Below are 21,630 nucleotides of genomic sequence, written 5' to 3' on the forward strand. Positions count from 1 at the left end.
AACTGAACACACTTTAGGGAAGTAGGAGGGGGATTTAACTGCCAACAGCCATGCATACATAGTTCATGGCCCAATAAATTATTCTAGCAGCCAATATGCAATTTAGTAGCCTAAAATAGACATACTTGGGAAAATTAATACATTTAAGAATACAGGGTTTGAGTACTGAATCAAATCAGTACTTTAGAAAATAATTCCAATTAAGTATTCAGTAGCATTTTATTACCTATGTGCAAACACTGTACTACGTGCCTGGGAGAGTACAACAGAGTTAGCAGATATGAGCCCTATTCTCAGAGCTTACAATTTAGTGGAAAACACAGATGTTGAAATTGTTTACAGATAAGAGGAAGAAAGGGATACAATAGGAGTTGGTGCTTCAATAGTAGGATATGCAAGTCAATTTGTATAGAAGGGCCACGTGATTGTAAGTGTGTAATTGGTGCTGAAGTGGCAGTCGAGGGGCTACAACCTGAAAGGAGGGGGGAGATATGTTAACCAAGAAGGGTTTCCTAAAGAAAGTCATTTCAGAAGGGCTCTGAAGATGGGGTGAACTGGGATCTGACGGACGTAGTGGGTGGTACATGAGCAACAGGTCAGGGACGAGAGATGAGAATGAGGCACAATGAGTAGATTAGTTTGACAAGAATGAAGAGTGGGAGCTAAAGTGTAGGGGGAGAACAGAGTGGGTAAGTAGGGAGAGAGCTGAGTGTTAGCCAGTAGTCAGGAGTTTCTGCTTGATGTGGAGAGGAATGTAGTACTAATGGTGTTAAGTGCTTACTGCTTGTGCAAAGCACTGTACTAAGCACTGGGAAAATGCACAGGAATTAGACATGGACCCTGCCCCTAGAGGAGCTCTCAATCTATGAATTTATAATCATTGTAGGTTGCTGAGGACAGGGGAGTCACGCAGAACATTTTCAGATACGATCCAGGCACCAGAGTGAAGTATTAATGGAGGAAGGGAGAGATTTGAGGTAAGACGACCAGCAAGGAGGTTAACAGAGTGGTCAAGTCAGAATAGGACAAGTGCCTGGACCAGCATGGTGACAGCTTGGAGAGGAAGATACGGCTTCCAGAAAAATTGTGGAAGAATGACAGGATTTGGTGACAGACTGAATATGAGAGGGGGAAGTCAAGGACAATGCTTAAGGTTGCAGACTTCAGGAAACAGGATGGATGGTGATGTTAGCAATTGCAATGGGAAAAAGTACAGCAACAAAAAATTAGATTCTACTATTGAATGCCATGAATCAGTTGCTTAATATTAAATTTTTCTATCAGGGTATTTGAAATTAATTTCACCATCATCATCATCACCTGTATATATGTATATATGTTTGTACATATTTATTACTCTATTTATTTATTTATTTTACTTGTACATATCTATTCTATTTATTTTATTTTGTTAGTATGTTTGGTTTTGTTCTGTCTCCCCCTTTTAGACTGTGAGCCCACTGTTGGGTAGGGACTGTCTCTATATGTTGCCAATTGGTACTTCCCAAGCGCTTAGTACAGTGCTCTGCACATAGTAAGTGCTCAATAAATACGATTGATGATGATGATCATCAATGGTACTGAGTTTGTAGACACATTCCCTGCCCACAGTGAGCTTAGTCTAGAAGGGGAGGCAGACACTAATGTAATTTATAATACATACTTTATGGATATGCATGTAAGTGCCATGGGACTGAGGATGGGGCAAATATTAAATGCCCAAAGTGCACAAAGGACACAAAAGGCAAGGGAGCCGGGGAAAAGAGGGCTTACTAGGGGAAGGGATATGGACTGCGTCCAACCTGATTAGCTTGTATCTCCCCCAGCGCTTAGAACAGTGTTTGACACACAGTAAACGCTTAACATCATCATCATCATCAAAGGACTCTCGGAGATGCTTTGCACATAGTAAGCACTCAATATGACTGAATGAATGAATGAGGGTGACCTTAATAATAATTTGAAGGTGCCGAGAATGGTGGTCTGGCATATGTGGAGGGGTAGAGAGTTACAGACCAGAGGGAGGATGTGGGAAAGGGACCAGCAGCTAAATAGATGAGATTGGGCCACAGGGAGCAAGCTGGCACTAGAGGAACAAAGTGTGTGGGTTGGACTGTAGTAGATCAGTGAGGTAAGGTAGGAAGGGGCAACCTGATTGACTGCTTTAAAGGATGATGATGAGGAATTTCTCTCTGATGTGGAGTTGGATGGGCAACCAGTGGATGTTCTTGATGATGATGAGTGCGGACTGAACTTTCTTTTTTAATAGAAAAATGATTCAGGCAGCGGAATGAAGTAATGACTACAGTGGGGAGAGAGGAGAGACAGACAGATGCAGAAATCAAGGTGAGATAGACTAAGGGCTTGGCTCAGCAGAAGAGCAGTTTGGATGGAGGGAAGGCCAGATTTTAGTGACATTGTGAAGGTAGAAACAACAGGATTTGGTGACATTGACTATGCGAGTCGAATGAGAGACGAGTCGAGGACAACACCAAGGTTACATATGGGCTTGTGATATAGAGTGGACAGTGTTATTTTCTGCATTGATGGGAAAGAGGAGGACTGGGTTTGGGTGGGAAGATAATGAGTTCTGTTTTGGATATATTTACTTTGAGGTGTCGGTGGGACAGCTTATCTTTGCTCCCATTTTCTTATTAGTATCTGGATTATAAAAACAAAATAGATGCCTTTCAAATTCTATGATGGAGTGTAAACCTCCCTCATAGAACTAAATTCAGGTCTCATTCACTTACCTCTGGACTGTCATAATCCCTGTAGTCATCGTATCTGTCACTCCTACGATCATCACTAGATCTCTTGTACTCTGAATCCCTCCGTCTGCTTCGGGATTCCCGCTCATCACGATCATCCCTATCAATGATGGAACCATATCTCCCACTACGCTCTGTTCTGCTCACTCTGCAAAGGAAAATGTTTATTTAGATTAAAGGCTACCGCATTTTGAGGATAAGTTTACTCTGCCATATGACTTTCACTAAGCATCAGCCATTTTAGTTTCTCAAGACAACCACTCTTCAAAATGGAAAGACCACCAGGGATTCAAGTTCCTATCATCCTCAATTCAGGAGTTAACTGTCTACTTTCTTGGACAGGAGTTTTTGAAAGACCTAAGAGGATAATTTACCACTCATGCTTACAAGAAAGAATTTATTGATCAACATTTACAAAACATTTCACAAACTCCACTAGCCCACAAAATGAATGCCCTACACCAGGCTACCTTGATCCCAGGGCACATGATTTATGCCCTGCCAAAAAATCTTTGCAGTGAGAAGGGCACAGATCAGCAGCAACATGGATGAACCAGCCTGTAATAATTGCGTTTACTGTATTGATTTTAGTTTACTTGCAATAATCCAGAGCAAATAAAAATAAGAATTGCCTAGTCATTAATTTAACTTTTTTTGCCATTTTGCTGGCTATTCAATGTTATTTATTGAGCACTTACTATGTGCAGAGCACTGTACTAAGCGCTTGGGAGAATACAATACAATGGAATTAACAGACATATACCCTGCCCACAAGTCAATTTACCAGCCTCATTTCTGGAGCTTATTTGTGCATGAGGGGAGCATGTCCACTAACCTTACTGTATTGTACTCTCCCAAGCACTTAGTACAGTGCTCTGCACATAGTAAGTGTTCAATACCACTGATTGATTGGTTGAATGATATAAGATTAACATGCCACTATGAAGCTTAATTTCCCCACTTACATCTGAAGAGTTGCCATATTTTATCATTTCCATGGGGGAAATTCAGATACATTCATTCATTCATTCAATCGTATTTATTGAGCGCTTACTGTGTGCAGAGCACTGTACTAAGCGCTTGGGAAGTACAAGTTGGCAACATATAGAGACGGTCCCTACCCAGACACATCTTTAACTCAAGTATATACACTAAAGCAGGCCTTGGAAAGATGTTTAAAAGGTTTTTAAATTGCCCACCCTAAATTTTACTTGTGCCCCTTTCTGGCTGCCTCACCTCAATGGCTGATACTGGCTAAACTATTCACTCAATCTTAGTGCCCAAGGTGTCAGGATTGGCCTCCTTATACCAGAGTAGAAATGTTCAAGGTAGGCTCAGATTAATGGTATGTATTAAGTGCTTACTTTGTGCAGAGCACTGTACTAAGCACTTGGGAGAGTACAATGCAACAATGCTGGCAGACATCCTTGCTCATAAGCTTACAGCCTGAGGGTGGGAGACAGAAATTAACATAATTATAGATATGTAGGGGCTGAGGGTGGGGTGAATGATGCAAATTCAAGTGCCAGGAAGACAAAGAAGGGATAGAGAATAGAGGAAATGAGGGCTTAATGAGGGAAGGCCCCTTGGAGATGTGATTTTAATAAGGCTCTGAAGGTGGAGAGAGTGATCACCTGCCAGATATACAGGGGGAGGGAGTTCCAGGCAGAGGCAGGATGTGGATAAGGGGTCAGTGGTGAGATGAGTTAGAGTTACAGTGAACAGGCTGGCATAAGAGGAGCAAAGTGAGTGGGCTGGGTTGGTATAGGATATCAGCGGGTTAAGATAGAAGGGGGCAAAGGGATTGAGTGCTTTAAAACTGGTGGAAAGAAGTTTCTTTTCAACAAGGAGGTGGAAGGGCAATCACTGGAGGTTCTTGAGGAGTGGGGAAACAGACAGTGGTTTTGTAGAAAAATGATCTGGACAGCAGAATGAAGTATGGACTGGAGTGGGGAGAGACAGGAGGCAGGGAGGTCAGCAAGGCTGATGCAGTAATCAAGGTTGGATAGGACAAGAGTCCTGGAAGGAGAAGCTGCACTTCAAAATGCATTCCCTCTAGACTGTAAGCTCCTTGTGGGCCAGGAACATTTGTACCAACTCCTATATATATTAAATATATTTTAATGGTATTTGTTCAATGCTTACTATGTGCCACGCACTGCATTCATTCATTTATTCAACCATATTTACTGAGTGCTTACTATGTGCTGAGCACTGCACTGAGTACTGTGTTAGATACAAGGCAATCAGGTTGGACAGAGGCCCTGTACCACATGGGGCTGACCCTCTTAATCTCCATTTTACAGATGAGGTAACTGAAGCACAGAAGTTAAGTGACTTGCCCAAGGTCACGCAGCAGACAACTGTGGAGCCAGGATTAGAACCCAGGTCCTGATTCCCAGGCCTGGGCTTTGTCCACTAGGCCATGCTGCTTCTAATAATTGCACTCCCCCACTGCTTAGTACAGTGCTCTGCACACAATAAGCGCTTAATAAACTAATTGATTGATCCCCTATTGTCCTGGAATAACAGCAGGTTATTCCACAGGTTCATATAGCTCAAGACTGACTCCCAGCTTCACACAAGCACCATAGTCAAGCTTATCCCCCTGCTGTACAGGAGTGTGGCTAGAACCTGGGACAACCTACATGTCCAGATCTCACCACCACCAGGGACTCCAGCTTCCTAACTCCAACCCTCCCCCCGGCCCAGACTTGCAGTAACCAAGCTGACCAATCCCAACTTTTACAATTTTGCCACGGTTTCTGGCAGTTTATAGTCAGACTGCTCACCTGCAGTGGAGAGAAACCCAAGGACTGCTCCTCCAAGTACTCAATTATATATTTTAATATTGCTATTTTGATATGTTGAATTTTTACTTGCTCTTATTGTTGCTTGCAATACATTCCGATTCTGCTTATGTATCTCTCCTCCCTGACTTACCTTGTAAACCTGTGGGATAGGAATCATGCACTCAATTAGTTATCCTGTGTTTTGCCTAATGCTTAGTAATAATAATAATTGTGGTATTTGTTATGTGCTTACTATGTGCCAGGCACTGTACTAAGCGCTGAGGTGGGTTCAAGAAAATTGGGTTGGACAGTCCCTGTCCCACATGGGGCTCACAGTCTCAATCCCCATTTTCCAGATGAGGTAACTGAGGCACAGGGAAGTGAAATGACTTACCCAAGGTCACACAGCGGACAAGTGGCAGAGTTGGGATTAGAACCCACGACCTATAAAGTGCTCTACGCACCCAAGGAACCTAATACATGTCAGTAATGACATTAAGTGACATGATGCCGCAAAGCACAGAGTGTAGGTAATATTCATAATGTGCTGCATCCTCACTTCCAACTCTCAGGGGTGGCCGGGATCACCTCTGAGGTAACAGGGAAGGTGACCTCAGGCCCTCAGGGCTACCTTTACCCAGCCAGAACAGATGCTCGAGCCACTTATTCATCTATTAGATCTATTCACTCCCATTCCACTCCTTGTGAAAACTTACTGTTCCCCGCCTCACCACACAGTATAAGCTCCTTGTAAGCAGAGAACGTTTTGAGTGCTTCTAATGTACTTCCTAAGTGCTTAGCTCAGTGCATTTCATTCAGTAGGGGCTCAATAAATACTACTACTAGTGAAACATACATTATTGACATTAATTGCCAAATTTACAAAGTTCTGTGAAATAATTACACTCCAAACCCACTATATTGCACTCAAACAATGACATATTTCAAATGCTACAAGCCGTGGCTACTCTGCCCTCCCATCCCAAACAAGCTCCCTTTGGTGCTGGGCTAGGAGTTAGGAAGCCGTTCATCCGTGTTGGCTGAAGCAACCAGACAGTGATTCTCTGCTGGAACTAGGCATGAATCCAGGTCCAGCAAGGACTCAAGAAAGAGCAGAGACCATACTGCTTCTCCTCTGGGAGCTACAATGGGAAAATTAAGTTCAGTATCTATATCAGTGACTTTGAAAAATAAATTGAGTATGCTCATTAAGTTTGGATATGTCATTTAATCAGACAGGGATGCTGCCTCCCTTAAAGGCAGAAATAATATTCCAGGAGGTCTGCTCAATTTAGAGAAATGATCAAAAACCGGTAGAAATTCAGTCTCCCTTCCTGTGAAAACCGTAATGCCAGCACCAAGCACCTCATCAACCTTTAGGCCCTTTTCACCCTCTTCCAAAACCAGCCGTCCTATCACTCCAACATGGCTTCATGGATAGAGCCCAGGCCTGGGAGTCGGAAGGATCCGAGTTCTAACCCCGGTTTTGCCACTTATCTGCTGTGTGACCTGGGCCAGTCACTTAACTTTTCTGTGCCTCAGTTACCTCATCTGTAAAATGGGGATTAAGACTGAGTTAACCTGATTAACTGGTATCTAGCTCAGTGCCTGGCACACAGTAAGCACTATGAAGAAAATAAAAACCTCCCCTCAACCCCTCCCTGGGTGGGGGCTTACAAAGTGCCTGGTCTGCAAAAGGAGTTTGCCTAGGCTACCTAGGGTTGCAGCAGCCACTCCACTATACCACCCTCCTCCTCTGGGTTGAGACTGTCAACATGCCAGGCGCCAGACCCCGTGGAGGCTGCACAGAGAAGTTGGTGAGATGCTGGCCTCTACAACAGTCTCCAGTGCTGAAAGGAAAAGGGAGGGAGGGAAAGAAATTAAGTGAATGGGTAGGAAAATCTTTTCCTTCTGGGTAGGAGTTTGGGCATCCCCCTCCTCCTGCTCAGGAGTGGGGCACTCCCTATCAGACTGTTTGCAAGTGGGTACATTGCGGGGAGGGCCGAGGGAAAGGGGTGTGGGGAATGAGCATGATAAAAGCACAGAAAAGAGCAAGACAAGCTTTTATGAGAACAATGAAAATAGCCAAATGATTGGCATGATAAAAATGTATAATTGTCGTATCTTTTAAGAACAATAGACACAGAAAATGGTGGTCTTTTTCTTAAAATTCTCCAAGGATGGAGTCTACCCAGCCCTTCTTCTTAGCCTAACCCTGTACACCATCACCCTGTTAAATTCCTTATGTGCAACCTACCTGGAGAACAAATGGTCAATATTCATTCCTCTATGTCCCTCACGGCTTTCTCTTTAGTCTAAACAATCCCAATTCTTTTAACCTTTCTTCACAAATCCATTTTCCACCCCTCTATTTTACTATGCCAAAGCAGCACTTTTGAAACACGAAAATGTTCGGTATGATTTGCACATAATTGCTTTTCCATTCTGAAGCAAAGGATTTTCTACGATTGCTTTAAATCCAGGGTCAATTAGGTTTCAGAATACAGCAACTGGACCAATTTTACAAAAGCACACTTATAGATTAGAACCAATCTGTCAAATTTGACAGAGCAAGCCATTAACAGAGGCAATAAGAACACTGAATGCTTTTCATGTCCTTGGTCGGTAGAACATCCATTCTACACTAGTTGTTTCTGGGTAGTTTTCCCCAAAGGCAATATGACTGGTATGAGACAGGATACTGAGGTTCTAATCCCAGATATACCACTGGCCTGATGCACAACCTTGCCCCAGTCTCAACCTCTGGACCTCATTTTCATCATCTGTAAAATGGGTAAGAGCTACTCTCCCTCACCCTTGTGTACCCTATGTGAGATAGAGCCTGGTCTGATTATCTTGCATCTACCCCAGCACATAAGTGCTTAACCCATGTAGCCCACTCCATTCTTCACCCTGGGATCCCAACCCAACTCCAAAAAATTTAGACCACTGGAAGGTCATAACTGTGGCTGCTGGACTCTAAGTTGAGAAAAGCCCAAAACTGCTCTTCAAGGCACGGGGCCCTTTGCCTATCTGCTTTGTATTTATCCCTGTCCATCATCTTTTATGTTGCTCCTGTGTTCTTAGTGCTTTATCCTTCCTTACGTGTCTGTCACAAGTCCCTATTTCCCCTTTATTCTTAGATTGTGAGCTATTTGAGGGCCAGGGATCATGCCTAATTCTCACCCACGTATTCTTTCCCAGGGCTTAGTACAGTGCTTTGCATCCCATTTATGCTTAATCCTATTACTATTATAATAACAATCACAAAACACCTTTTAAAAATAAACCCAACCTCCAGAACTCAGTCTTTTGCTTCTTTCACCTTCCTTTCTTTAGCAGTCTCCTATTTAGTCTACTAAACTGTCCATTATGATGATGGGCAAAACAAACACTACTTGTTTCAATTTTCAAGGGTTTCTCACAGGTGACAAAATAATTTCCACTAAATATTAGGGCCAAAATGTGCCCTCTGACCAGTGCTGCTCACACTGCAGGTAGCCAGAGTCTTTCGTACAGGTCCCCCAGCAAATCACTCAAATTTATGACCTTATTTTAAGCATTAGTCCAAGCAGTTTTTGTTCCTTTGAACCTGTTTCAATAGTAACACAGTAAAACCAAACAAGGCACTGGGGGAGAGGTCCAGTCGACATGCAAGACAGCCCCAGGTTTGAAGTATCACTTCCGGAAGTGGAAACCCATGCATGGGAGGTCACAGGACAAACACCCATAATAACTACAGTCCTTGGTGGCATCCATTAGCTTTACAAAACACTTCCAAACATGGGTTATGTTTTCTCATAGACTTGTGATAAACTGGAATCTATTCCAGAGCCTCTGCAAAAATATGAAATTTTTTTCATGCAATATTATGTAACTTTAAACCTCGATAAACGATTATTCATTCTCTACTGAGGTAATTCAGGGTGAAATATCACGACTACATAAGTCACAATCTGATTTTTAGTGTTTGCAGGAAGCTGAAGAAATAGAAGCTTGGTCTGCTGCCTCTGGTGGTGGTTTTTTTAATTTGTTTTTAATGATATTTGTTAAGCACTATGAATCGGGCACTGTACTAAGCACTGGGATAAATACCAGATAATTAAGTTGGACACAGTCCCTGTCCCGCAAGGGGCTCACAATCTTAAATGGGAGGATTTGATCCCCATTTGACAGATGAGGTAACTGAGGCAGAGAATTTAAGTGACTTGCCCACAGTCACACAGCAGAAAAGTGGCAGATAATAATAATAATGATGACATTTGTTAAGCACTTACTATTCTAAGCGCTGGGGGGATAAAAGGTAATCAGGTTGCCCCACATGGGGCTCACAGTCTTAATCCCCATTTTCCAGCTGAGGGAACTGAGGCACAGAGATGTGACTTGCCCAAAGTCACACAGCTGACAAGTGGTGCAGTCCGGATTAGAACTATGACCTCTGGTTCCCAAGCTCGTGCTCTGTGTTTAGAACCCAGGCACCACGCTCATTCGACCCACATATCCAATGTCACCAAAACCTGCCCGTCTACACATCACCAAGATCTGCCCTTTCCTCTCTATCCAAACCACTACCACATTAGGAGAATCACTCATCCTAACCTGACTGGATTACTGCATCAGCCTCCTTTCTGACCACCCAGCCTCCTGCCTCGCCCCACTTCAGCCCATATTTCACTCCATTGCCTGGATTATCTTTCTACAGAAATGTTCAAGGCATGTCACCCCCCTCCACAAAAATCTCCAGTGGTTGCCTATCCACCTCCGTATCAAACAAAAACTCCTTTCACTATTAGCTTTAAAACTTCCCATCACCTTGCCCCCTCCTACCTCACCTCCCTTCTCTCCTACAACCCAGCCCACACTCTGCTCCTCTGGTGCTAACCTTCTCACTGTGCCTCAATCTCTTCTGTCTTGCTGCCAACCCCTGGCCCACATCATACCTCTGGCATGGAACGCCCTCCCTCTTCAAATCTGCCAATCACTCCTCCCCCCGACCCCGCTTCAAGGCACTACTGCAGGCACACCTCCTCCAAGACGTCTTCCCAGACTAAGCCCAGCATTTCCTCAGCTCCCCCTCCCTTCAGCATCACCCTGACTTGCTCCCTGTTCTTCCCCTCTCCCCACCCCACAGCACTCATGTATAGATCTGTAATTCTATTTATTTATATTGATGCCTGTTTACTTGTATTGATGTCTGTCTCCCCCCCCACCCCCAGTAGACTGTGAGCCCAGTGTGGGCAGGGAATGTCTTTCTCTATTGCTGAATTGTACTTTCCAAGCGCATAGTACAGTGCTCTGCACACAGTAAGTGATCAATACAACTGAATGAATGACTGACTCATGGTCACTTGGCCACACCGCTGTATGCTGCTTTGAACTTAGTAAAAAATAAAATAATGATGATGGCATTTATTAAGCGCTTACTATGTGCAAAGCACTGTTCTAAGCGCTGGGGAGGTTACAAGGCGATCAGGTTGTCCCACGTGGGGCTCACAGTCTTCATCCCCATTTTACAGATGAGGTAACTGAGGCACAGAGAAGTTAAGTGACTTGCCCAAAGTCACACAGCTGACAATTGGCAGAGCCAGGATTTGAACCCATGACCTCTGACTCCAAAACCCGCGCTCTTTCCACTGAGCCACGCTGCTTCTCTAGCAATCCTGTGGATATACCCAATGTAGGTTGAACAAGCAGCTTTCACTTCATAAAGCACCTTCTAGTAGGCTAAGTTCCTACTGATGATCCCCTGGAATGACTCTGCACACCTTCAAACTTTACCAGTCTTCAATCATTTTTAAAAACTTTCCTGAAAATTGATGCAAGGCTTTTTAATCCCCAAATCCTAGCTGGCAGTGGAGCTAAGATTCTAGCTTTAGCAAGAAACAGCCAAGACACCTCCTCCGCCCCAGGGACCAGAGGTTCCTCCACTTCATCTGAAAGCAGCCCAGAATTCAGGAGAGGGAAATGGGCAGAGATTTTAGCCCAGTCCTGACAGCCTCTTCTACCACACTACAATTCTCTACTGCTTTCAGATAGAGGAGAAGAGGCAAGAGAAATGGAGCAGGGGGGGAACTGAATTCCCTGCAGAGACTGGGAGTACTGTAGGACGGGGCTTATGGACCCTGGGCTGCATTAGCAATTAGTGTGTGCTGCATCTCTATGTATTACTATATAGTAGCATTGTGGTTTTTCACAACTGGATGTAAACCAGCATATAGATAGGTGGAAGTAATGAAGTATATGATATGTACATAAGGGCAGTATTGATTGGGGGAGGTTGTAAGTAGCAAAAAAGTGCTGATGTAGGTGTTGGAGGGGGGTTTAAAGTGGGAAGATTAAAAATCAATTGGGGAAGGCCTCCTAGGTCCTATGCTATATATGGTATGTTTGCTTACCAAAGCCAACAGAGAATTGAATTTGTCTCCATATCTGACCTAATTTGGTTTGTAAGTAAATCCCCTCACATTAACTTTGGGAACAAAAGGCTTCAATCCATTTGATCCTGGAAAAAGATAGCCTGTCAGGAGACCTGACTACTTTCACTCAGGAGCTGTTTATCCTAAAGGGACAGAATGGATGATTAAATGGAGAGATGGTGCTTACTATTAAACCCCTCGCCTTAACCCTTTGCTTTATAAGGTGGGGGGGAGATTATAATAAAGTTACATCACTAATTCTTCTCCCCTCGACTCCCCAAGCTCCTACTTCCTACTTCTCTAGAAACCACTATCTTTATTGATGCTACTCACAGGATTGCCAAAAGGTGGTTTTTTTTTATGGTAGATGTTAAGTCCTACATGCCATGCACTGTACTAAGTGCTGGGGTAGGTACAAGCTAATCAGATTGGACAGTCCATGACCCACATGGGGCTCAGTCTTAAACCCCATTTTACAAATCAATTGTATTTACTGAGCACTTACATCCAAACTACTGCAAATCAGGTAACTGAGGCCCAGAGAAGTTAAGTGACTTGTTCAAGGTTACACAGCAGACAAGTGACCAGCAGAGAAGCAGCGTGGCCTAGTGGATACAGCACGGGCCTTGGACCCAGCGGACCTGGGTTCTAACTCCATCTCCGCCACTTGCCTATGTGACCTTGGGCAAGTCATTTAACTTCTCCGTGCCCCAGCTCCCTCATCTGCAAAATGGGGATTCAATTAATACCTGCTCTCCCTCCTTAAACCCTATGTGGGACCTGATTATCCTGTATCTACCTCAGCACTTGTGTGGCACAGTAAGCGCTTAACGAATACCATTATTATGAGGCGGAGCCAGGATTAGAACCCAGGTCCTTCTGACTCCCAGGCCCATGTTCTAGCCACTAGGCTCTGCTCCTTCCTCACTCCCTCTCCCTGACTTTTTTTTCTTTAAACTTCCCTTTTGCTATCTGCTCCCGTCAATCAGTTTGTACCACCAAATCTCAGAAACTTAAGTATCTCCATGAGTAGATCCAACATTCAGATGGAAGAATGGGTAAGGTGAGAGGGTGTGGGGTAGTCCTGCCCATAATGCAGTGTGGTTCAGTGGGTGGATAAGCAAACACCTAGGTTACACATATCAATACAAGCTGCTGTAGGTTTTAACCCACATATTTCCCCTCAAATCCTATCTAAATTTTTTGGTTAATTTCAAAATGGCTCATAACCATTTCTTCTTAGCAGCATTTTGTGACAAAGGAAACAGCAACATGTTGCTATTCCTAAGGTTACTAAACTTCCCCTCTAAACTCTACTGGAGGACTATCACATCTCCTTTACCATAATCATTTCCCTCTTCCCTTTAACTTTCTAGCAAAAGGCCACAATTTATATTGTGCAGCAGTCCTCTACTATAATCTCTTTCGCTCTTTCTTCGGTAGCACTAATGCATTTTAATGCCACCATGGCACTCCAGGTTTTGCCATGCATATACTGTGAGCAGCGTGCGTACGCTCGGAGTTTAGCGTGCATGGGCCCCATACAAACAGCAGCACCAACACCAATTCAAGTCTTCTACTTACAGTCATCAGTTACCCCAGGACAGCACTGAATTTATCCATCTTAGGTTTTTGAGTGTCACTAGGCCTTTAACCTCACCCCACCTTTCTACTCAGCTTCCCCAGCATGCAACTTCACTGCTGACCCCCTCCATGACCCAAGGACCCCACGGACAGGCTGTCAGGCTTCCGCCTCTGAAGGTTGCTACAGTCTAAGTGCAGTAACTGTTGCAGCAGGAAAATGTCAGGGTCCCCTCTGGCCCCTGCAGACTGCTGCAGCCCAGGGTTGGGGAACCCCATCCCCAGACTACAACCTGCTTGTTTGTAGTGATGCCAAGGTGTCACCCTGCCAGCTCCAGTGATGTTAATGCCCCTTTCTCTCCAAACTTCTCCACATTTGGCTTGTCAGCCCTTTTCTGGACTTTCCCCCCACTTTCTCCTTGTTTCCACTGGCCTGGGTCGGAATGGATAGCACAAAGAAAATAACGCAAGATAGGAGTTTCACCCCTTCACCTATTCCCTGTCAACTTGCCTTAGAGATGAAGACAAACCCTGGGAAGCTGGGTGACTTTCAGAAACTACAACAGAGAGTTCATCAACAGGAAATTATTGGCCACTCCCTGAAGCTGCATTTGTTTCAAAATGTGCTCAGGTTTATCAGGTCATTTGTATGTCAGCACACTGCACACTGTAAAGTATCGTACTATTTATTTCCTGTGATTTTTATGATTTCTATTTACAACATGAATACATTTATGTAGCTGCAGTATTCATCCTTGATTGAGTACGCAATTGTAGGTAACGAGTAAAAATAGTATCCAGCCTGCATTCAGGAACCAATCTTACAGGACCTGGGTTCTAATCCTTGGGCACTTCTCTGTGCCTGTTACCTCACCTATAAAATGGAGATTGAGACCCTGAGTCCCATGTGGGACATGCTGTATTCAAAATGATTAGCTTATATCTACCCCAGCAGTAAGGACTTTAACAAGAACCAAAAAAGCCCTCCATCTGCAACACTCCTGTGGGAAAATAAGATGTTTGCAGATTCCAGGAACCATTTGTGTTATTTGAGAACTTTCTGTATTTATTACTTACCTCTCAATCAGTTGTATTTACTGAACACCTAAGTGCTTGGCTGGGTATAGTAGAATTAGTAGACTTGATTGCTGCCCATAGGGACGGTACGATCTAACCAGGGAGAGGTAATAGAGTATAAAAAAAAGTACATAAGCACTGCAGGAGGGGAAACGAATACTAAAGTATTTACTGGAAGTACTGAGGTGGCAGTTGGAGAAATATTATAGAAGAGATGCAATATTAGTTGAGGGACAGCTTCCTGCAGATACGATTTCAGAATTTTCTATCTTTGTGGACAGTGTGTGCAAAAGGTGCTCTCTACAGGAATATCATGTATGCAATCTCACCATCTTAGAACTGAAGCAAACCTCAAATAATGTAACAAATAATAGTCTGCTGGAAAGCAATGAGGGAGGGAAAGAGGGAGGGGGAGAAGGGAGGGAGGGAGAGAGAAAGAAAGAGTGTGCGCACGCGCTGCACAAAATTCAGAGGCTTTTTGAGCAGTCACGGGAGTTACAAAGACTGAAAGCACTTTCTCTGGCAGGTAAATTTGCTGTGCCCAAGTTTTTGGATTCAAATGAGTATCAAATTAACATGTGCAAAAATGTCAGGTGACAGTTTGTGTACCTATGTTAACATTTCGCTGCTTAAATTCATTAACTTATTGGTATATTGACTACTGATTAATATTTAATCACAAATTAATACCTTTAACAATATTCATTACTTTGTAAAATATATTTACACTGCTTAGGTCAATTGAGGGGGAATCTTTGGGAACGAATGCATAAGCTTTCCAGGAAACAATGTAAGATACTTTGTTAGGCCCTCTTTACAGGGGACATTTAGTGTGTTAACCAGGGTAGAACAACACTGGTTATGTCTGGAGACTTGCCCATCTTGGAAAAAGTTGTTTTTTCAAAAATAATTAGGTGGTATCTATTCCAGGTGCCAGAGTTTCATTAAAAAAAAAAAAACATGTGATTTTAAAGAATGTTTATGCTTCAGCTTTGTGGAACACATGCATGCAACCAGCAAAAATGCTGAGATTAGTCCGATGACTACCTACCGCTTGTCAGAACCCATGGTATTGTTTTAAATCTTGTACACGGCTCCAACAAATTCAACTTTTCAATCTGGAGGATAAAAGAAACCGGTTGGTGCATATTTATCAGCATGGATGTTAAGGGGATCAGTGTTCAGTCTTAAATACCATCTTCATCAACAAGCCTGCAAATGGATCAGGGCAAAAGGATCCATCCCTCCCAACTCAACCATTTATGCTCACATTGATAGGGAAAAAGATGACAATGTTGCATAACAAAACCAAATCCAAAAACATAAGAGATCATGTACCAAGTTAGGCCAAAAGGATCTCCTTAGTTCTGATACCAAAAAAAGGAAATCTGCATGTTTCAAACTAGAAATTTGGATATTCTGATACAATTTAAAAAGGCTTTCTTGACAGCACCAGAGGAATCGATACAAGTCACAAGTCTGCTCCACTTAGGCTCTGAATAATAGCAAAATGGCTGCTTGAAAACTACATGCATCTTGAGGTTTGGCCTGTGACGTAAATTTAAGAATTCCTCTAAAAACTTTCGCATCATTTTCTGAAGAAAACCACTCTCGAAAAATATGGATGCTGAATTCTTGCCGTGTGCAAGCCTAGGAATTGATGTATACACCCGACTGCCAATTTTGAAATACTGGCTAAGGTTTTTATTTTTAAACGGATTAGTGATATCTCACATCTGAAAAAAAAAACCTGGAATGGGTATGGAGAAAGCACTTAGCTTCGAAGAAAAAAAAGCTAGTATAATACTCGGGAATATTTTCTGGGTGTGATTTCCCCCAGAAACTTGTCACTTGCAGCAACTTATCACTTGTTTCGCATTTTTCGAACAGGAAGATGCCAGCACGTAACTGCACCTCCCAGGGACTCCTAAAGCTAGAAGATGGCTTCTACGGTCTGTCTTTCACGCCAAGGAAGCTAATCCCTTCACAGGTCGCCGACCTGCTCGATGAGAATGAGACAACGCCAAACAAGGATGCAGGCAGGGCAAATTTGATTCAATAACCTTGATGAAATGGAGAATAGGATTCAGGGCAGAGACAAAGGAGGGCTGCAGAATGGCCGCCTGACCTCTTAAAGAGAGGCCCACCTCACGCCTTCCCTCCGAAAAAGAAGGGGGGAGGGAGAGAAAATGGGGGTGACGAGTTGACTTTAACGGCCGGCAGCCGAGGGAATTTAGCACTTCTTCCTGGAGATTCCCTTCGGACTCACGAGCATGTATAAACTTGGGGAGAGACTAAAGAATGGGGAAGGAAATGCCCAGGGCCGTTCACTCTCCTGGGAAGGGGGTCTCCCGGCATAGTACCTCCCCTCGGAGGGCCGAGAGGGGCAGTTCCGCTGGGCCTGGGGGGGAGAAGGGAAAGAAGGGTATGTTTGGGGGAGCTGCTCCAGGCGGCTCTTTGTGGCAGTCCATTCCCTCCGCCGAGGCGAGGAGCCGCGTTCCGCTTCCCGAGGCCCCTTCCTGCTTAAATGGGGGCTTTGGGAGGGAGGATGGGGTAGGGGCTGGTGCCCGCCCAAGAGTGGTTCACCGCAGTGGAAAACCCTCTGCACAGCGGGGGGTGGCCTCAGCCCGCCGCACTCACCTCCAACCGTGCCGACAGACGCGTCACACCGCCGATGACTTGGGCGCCCCACAAAATGGCGTTTCCACCGCCCGTCTCCTACCCACAGTGCCCCGCCATTCGGCGGGTCCCCGCCTGCTGGAAGGTTCCACTCGGCGCGCATGCGCGACGGGCCAACGGCTCGGAGGGGGGGCGGGGAGGGATTGTGGTTTCGGTTACCCCGTTCTCTTCCCTGCTGGGCTGCCCCCACCTTGCTAGCTACTGCTCGGTCACACTCGCTTTCCAATCCCGTGGGGTTGTTCTTAACCCGGGTTCTCCCTTTCCCGACTATCTTAATAATAATAGTGATAATGATGGTATTTGGTGAGCGCTTACTGTGTGCACTGTTCTAAGCACTGGGATATACGCGCTTACTGTGTGCACTTCCAAGCACTGGGATAGACACAAGGTAATCAGGTTGTCCCACGTGCGGCTCACGAACTTACTCCCCATTTTACAGATGAGGTAACAGGCCCAGAGAAGTTAAGTGACCTGCCCAAGGTCACACAGCAGGCATGTGGCAGAGCAGGGATTAGAACCCACTGCCTCTGACTCCCAAGCCCGTGCTCTTTCCACTAAACCATGCTGCTTCTCATCTTGAGTTTATGTCACACATTCGCCTCTTCGCTTTCAAGAACCCAAGGACTACATATGATTCAGCAATTTAATCACGGAACCACTGATTCAAGCAGTCGTTGTTGACAACCTCACCTATAACCCTTAAACTTCTCTAAGGTAGGGTGCTGGAAAAGGGAGAACCGGGAAGGGCTGATTGGAGGGAGGGGATCATTCATTCAATCGTATTTATTGAGCACTTACCATGTGGAGAGCACTGTACTAAGCACTTGGAAATGGTGGGGTCAGAGTCATTCAATCAATCATATTTATTGAGCGCTTACTGTGTGCAGAGCACCGTACTAAGCGATTGGGAGAGTATAACACTAAACATGCCCACAACGAGCGTACAGTCTAGAGAGGCGAGACAGACAATAATATAAATAAATAAATTAACAGATACATAAGTGCTGTGGGGCTGGGAGAAGTGATGAATAAACGGACTAAAGGTGACAGAGGGAGTGGGAGAAGAGGGAAGACCTCTTGGAGGAGACGTACCTTCAATAAGGCTTTAAAGGTGGGGGCAGCGGGGAATTGCCTGTCGGATATGAGAAGGAAGGGCGTTCCATGCCGAAGGTCGGCAGCGAGATAGATGAGATTGAGGCCCACTGAGAAGGTTAGGCACTAGAAGAGTGAAGTGTGTGGGCTGTGCTGTAGTAGGGAAGTAGAGATGTGAGATAGGAAAGCGGCAAGGTGATTGAGTGCTTTGAAGCCAATGGTGAGGAGTTTTTGTGTGATGCGGAGGTGGATGGGCAACCACTGGAAGGTCTTGAGGAGTGTGGAAACATGTCCTGAGCGTTTTTGTCGAAAAATGATCGGGGCAGCAGAGTGAAATATGGACTGGAGTAGGGAGAGACAGGAGGCAGGGAGGTCAGTAAGGAGGCTGATACATTAATATGGGTGGAAGAGGATAAGTCATTGTATGAACATGGTAGCTGTTTGGATGGAAAGGAAAGAACAGATTTTAGTGATGTTGTGAAGGTGGAACCGACAGGATTTAGTGATGGATTGAATGTGTGGGTTGAATGAGAGAGAGGAGTCCAGGATAATGCCAAGGATGTGGGCTTGTGAGACAGGAAGGATGGCGGTGCTGTCTCCATTGATGGAAAAGTCATGGAGAAGACAGGGTTTGGGAAGGAAGATAAGGAGTTCAGTTTTGGACATGTTAAACTTGAGGTGACAGGAGGACATCCAAGTATAGATATCTTGAAGGCAGGAGGAAATGCGAGACTGCAGAGAGGGAGAGAGATCAGGGCTGGAGATGTAGATTTGGGTGTCATCCGCATAGAGTTAAGCATGGTAGTTGCTTAGTACTTAGCCATGAGCTAAGCACTAAGGTTATAATAATAATAATGGTATTTGTTAAGTGTTTACTATGTGTCAAGCACTGGGGTAGATACAAGTTAACCAGGTTGGACACCATCTATGTCCCACATAAGGCTCACAGTCTTAATTCCCACTTTACAGATGAGATAACTGAGGCACAGAGAAGTTAAGTGACTTGCCCAAGGTCACACAGCAGACAGGAGGCATAGCTGGGATTAGAACCCAGGTCCTTCTGACTCCCAGGTCCTTGCTCTATCCTCTAGGCCATGCTGCTTCCCTAGGGTAGATACAGGATAAATGCATCAGACTGTTCCTGGCCCACAGAGCTTTACTATTTTACTGAGGGAAGACACGGTGGGTCCTTGATAAATAGTATTACCACTCTAGAAGCTTCCCCCCGAGTGAGCTCCAATTTGAAGATCACATGGCACCCCTACTTTTAAGTCCTCAAATAATTCCTCCGACTTTTGCTGGGAACCTTCTGAACCTGGAGATGGGAATGCGAAGGGAGGAGAGGGATCAGGGCCAGGAGTGAAGTTGGGGTAGTCTGTTACTCAGGGACAACGTTTTCACACATAAAATGGAGTGTGAATACCCGTTCTTCCTCCTTCTTTGACTCTGAGCCTCAGGTGTGTCCAACCCGATTATCTTGTACATACCCCAGTGCTTAGCATATTGATGCCTGTTTACCTGTATTGATGTCTGCCTCCCCCTCTCTAGACTGTGAGCCCACTGTGGGACTGTCTCTCTTTATTGCTGTATTGTACTTTCCCAAGTGCTTAGAACAGTACTCTGCACACAGTAAGCGCTTAATAGACTGAATGAATTAAGACATTAGTCCATACCCCACTTGCCCTGGCTAGCACCTAGTAGTGACCATATTTCTCTTTGAACTGTGTACATCACGAGAGCAGGTACTACAAAAGATGCCACCCATACTAAATCAGTCAATAAATTCCATATTAACAAATACCATAATTATAATTATTACTGTTCAGATGTGTGGCAATGAGTAAATGCCTCTGGCAATTTTTCCAGGGGTTTAATGCTCTCTGTTACTCTACTGATGGCTTCTGAAAGGACTAAAAGGAGGTTCTGGGTTTGTGGTTTGAGCAGTATAGCCATGTCCTTAGAACAGTGCTTTGCACATAGTAAGTGCTAAATAAATGCCATTATTATTATTATTGTGTCCACTGTAGGAACCAGAAAGCAATTCTCTGCTGGAATTGGGCATAAATCCAGGTCCAGCAAAGAATCCAGGAAGGGGCAAGAAGGCATATTACCTCTCTCCTTGGGAGCTGCAATGGGAAAATTAAGTTCAATGTCTTTATCGATGACTTGTAAAAGAAAATTGTGAGCACGTTCATTGAGTTTGGATATGTTATTAAATCAGGCAGAGTTGCTAACATCCCCAAAGGCCCCCCCTACAAAAAATTAAAGTGATCTATTACATTTAGAGAGCTGTTCAAAGGCAGGTTGAAATTCAATAGGGATAAACAAGTGCAAGGTAGTACACTTAAGGAGCAAAAAACAAATACCACATTGAGAAGAGAGGCTAGAAAGGCATAAATATGTGAAAAAGAACCAAGGGTCATAGTGACCACAAACTGAATTCAAATCAGCAATGCGAAGCAGCGTGGCCTAGTGGAAATCAATCAATCAATCAATCGTATTTATTGAGCGCTTACTGTGTGCAGAGCACTGTACTAAGCGCTTGGGAAGTACAAGTTGGCAACCTATAGAGACAGTCCCTACCCAACAGTGGGCTCACAGTCTAGAAGGGGGAGACAGAGAACAAAACCAAACATATTAACAAAATAAAATAAATAGAATAGATATGTACAAGTTAAACAAATAAATAAATAAAGTAAAATAAATAAATAAGTAAAATAAATAAATAAAGTAAAATAAATAAAGAGTAGGGGCCTGGGAGTCAGAGGACCTGGGTTCCAATCCCTGTTCTGCCACTTGGCTGCTGTGTGACTTTATGCAAGTCAATCAATCAATGGAATTTATTGAGCTCTTACTGTGTTGAGTTGGTAGATATGTTCCCTGCCTACAACAAGCACCTAACTTCTCTGTGCCTCAGATACCTCATCTGTAAAATGGGGATTAAGACTGTGAACCCCAGGTGGGATATGGACTGTATCCAGAATTAGCTTGTATCTACCCCAGTACTTAGTACAGTGCCTGGCACATAGTAAATGCCTAACAAATACACCTACAAAAATAAAAATAAATAAATAATGTACGACCATAACTTAAAACAACAGAGAAGCAGTTCAGCCCAATGGAAAGAGCATAGGCCTGGGCATCAGAGAACTTGAATTCTACCACTTGCCTGCTGTGTGACTTCAGGCAAGTTTCAACTTCTCAGTGCCTCAGTTTCCTCAT

General features: G+C 44.2%; 1 protein-coding gene across 2 annotated transcripts in view; it reads right to left on the minus strand.

Annotated features, from left to right (window-relative positions):
* Nucleotides 1–17,365, minus strand: part of RBM5 (RNA binding motif protein 5) — a 40,708-nt gene extending 23,343 nt beyond the window's left edge. The window contains exons 1-3 of one of the 2 annotated variants that reach the window (XM_038739919.1): nucleotides 17,278–17,365; nucleotides 15,689–15,755; nucleotides 2,754–2,919 (exon numbers count right to left, since the gene is read on the minus strand). In XM_038739919.1, coding sequence (XP_038595847.1) covers nucleotides 2,754–2,919; nucleotides 15,689–15,705 — 183 coding nt within the window. In that variant the 5' untranslated portion in view covers nucleotides 15,706–15,755; nucleotides 17,278–17,365. The remainder of the gene's footprint in view (nucleotides 1–2,753; nucleotides 2,920–15,688; nucleotides 15,756–17,277) is intronic. The other variant, XM_038739920.1, reaches the window with a different exon arrangement.
* Between the last annotated feature and the right edge of the window lie 4,265 nt (nucleotides 17,366–21,630).

Source organism: Tachyglossus aculeatus, chromosome X1 (assembly GCF_015852505.1).
Source record: "Tachyglossus aculeatus isolate mTacAcu1 chromosome X1, mTacAcu1.pri, whole genome shotgun sequence".
Taxonomy (NCBI): domain Eukaryota; kingdom Metazoa; phylum Chordata; class Mammalia; order Monotremata; family Tachyglossidae; genus Tachyglossus; species Tachyglossus aculeatus.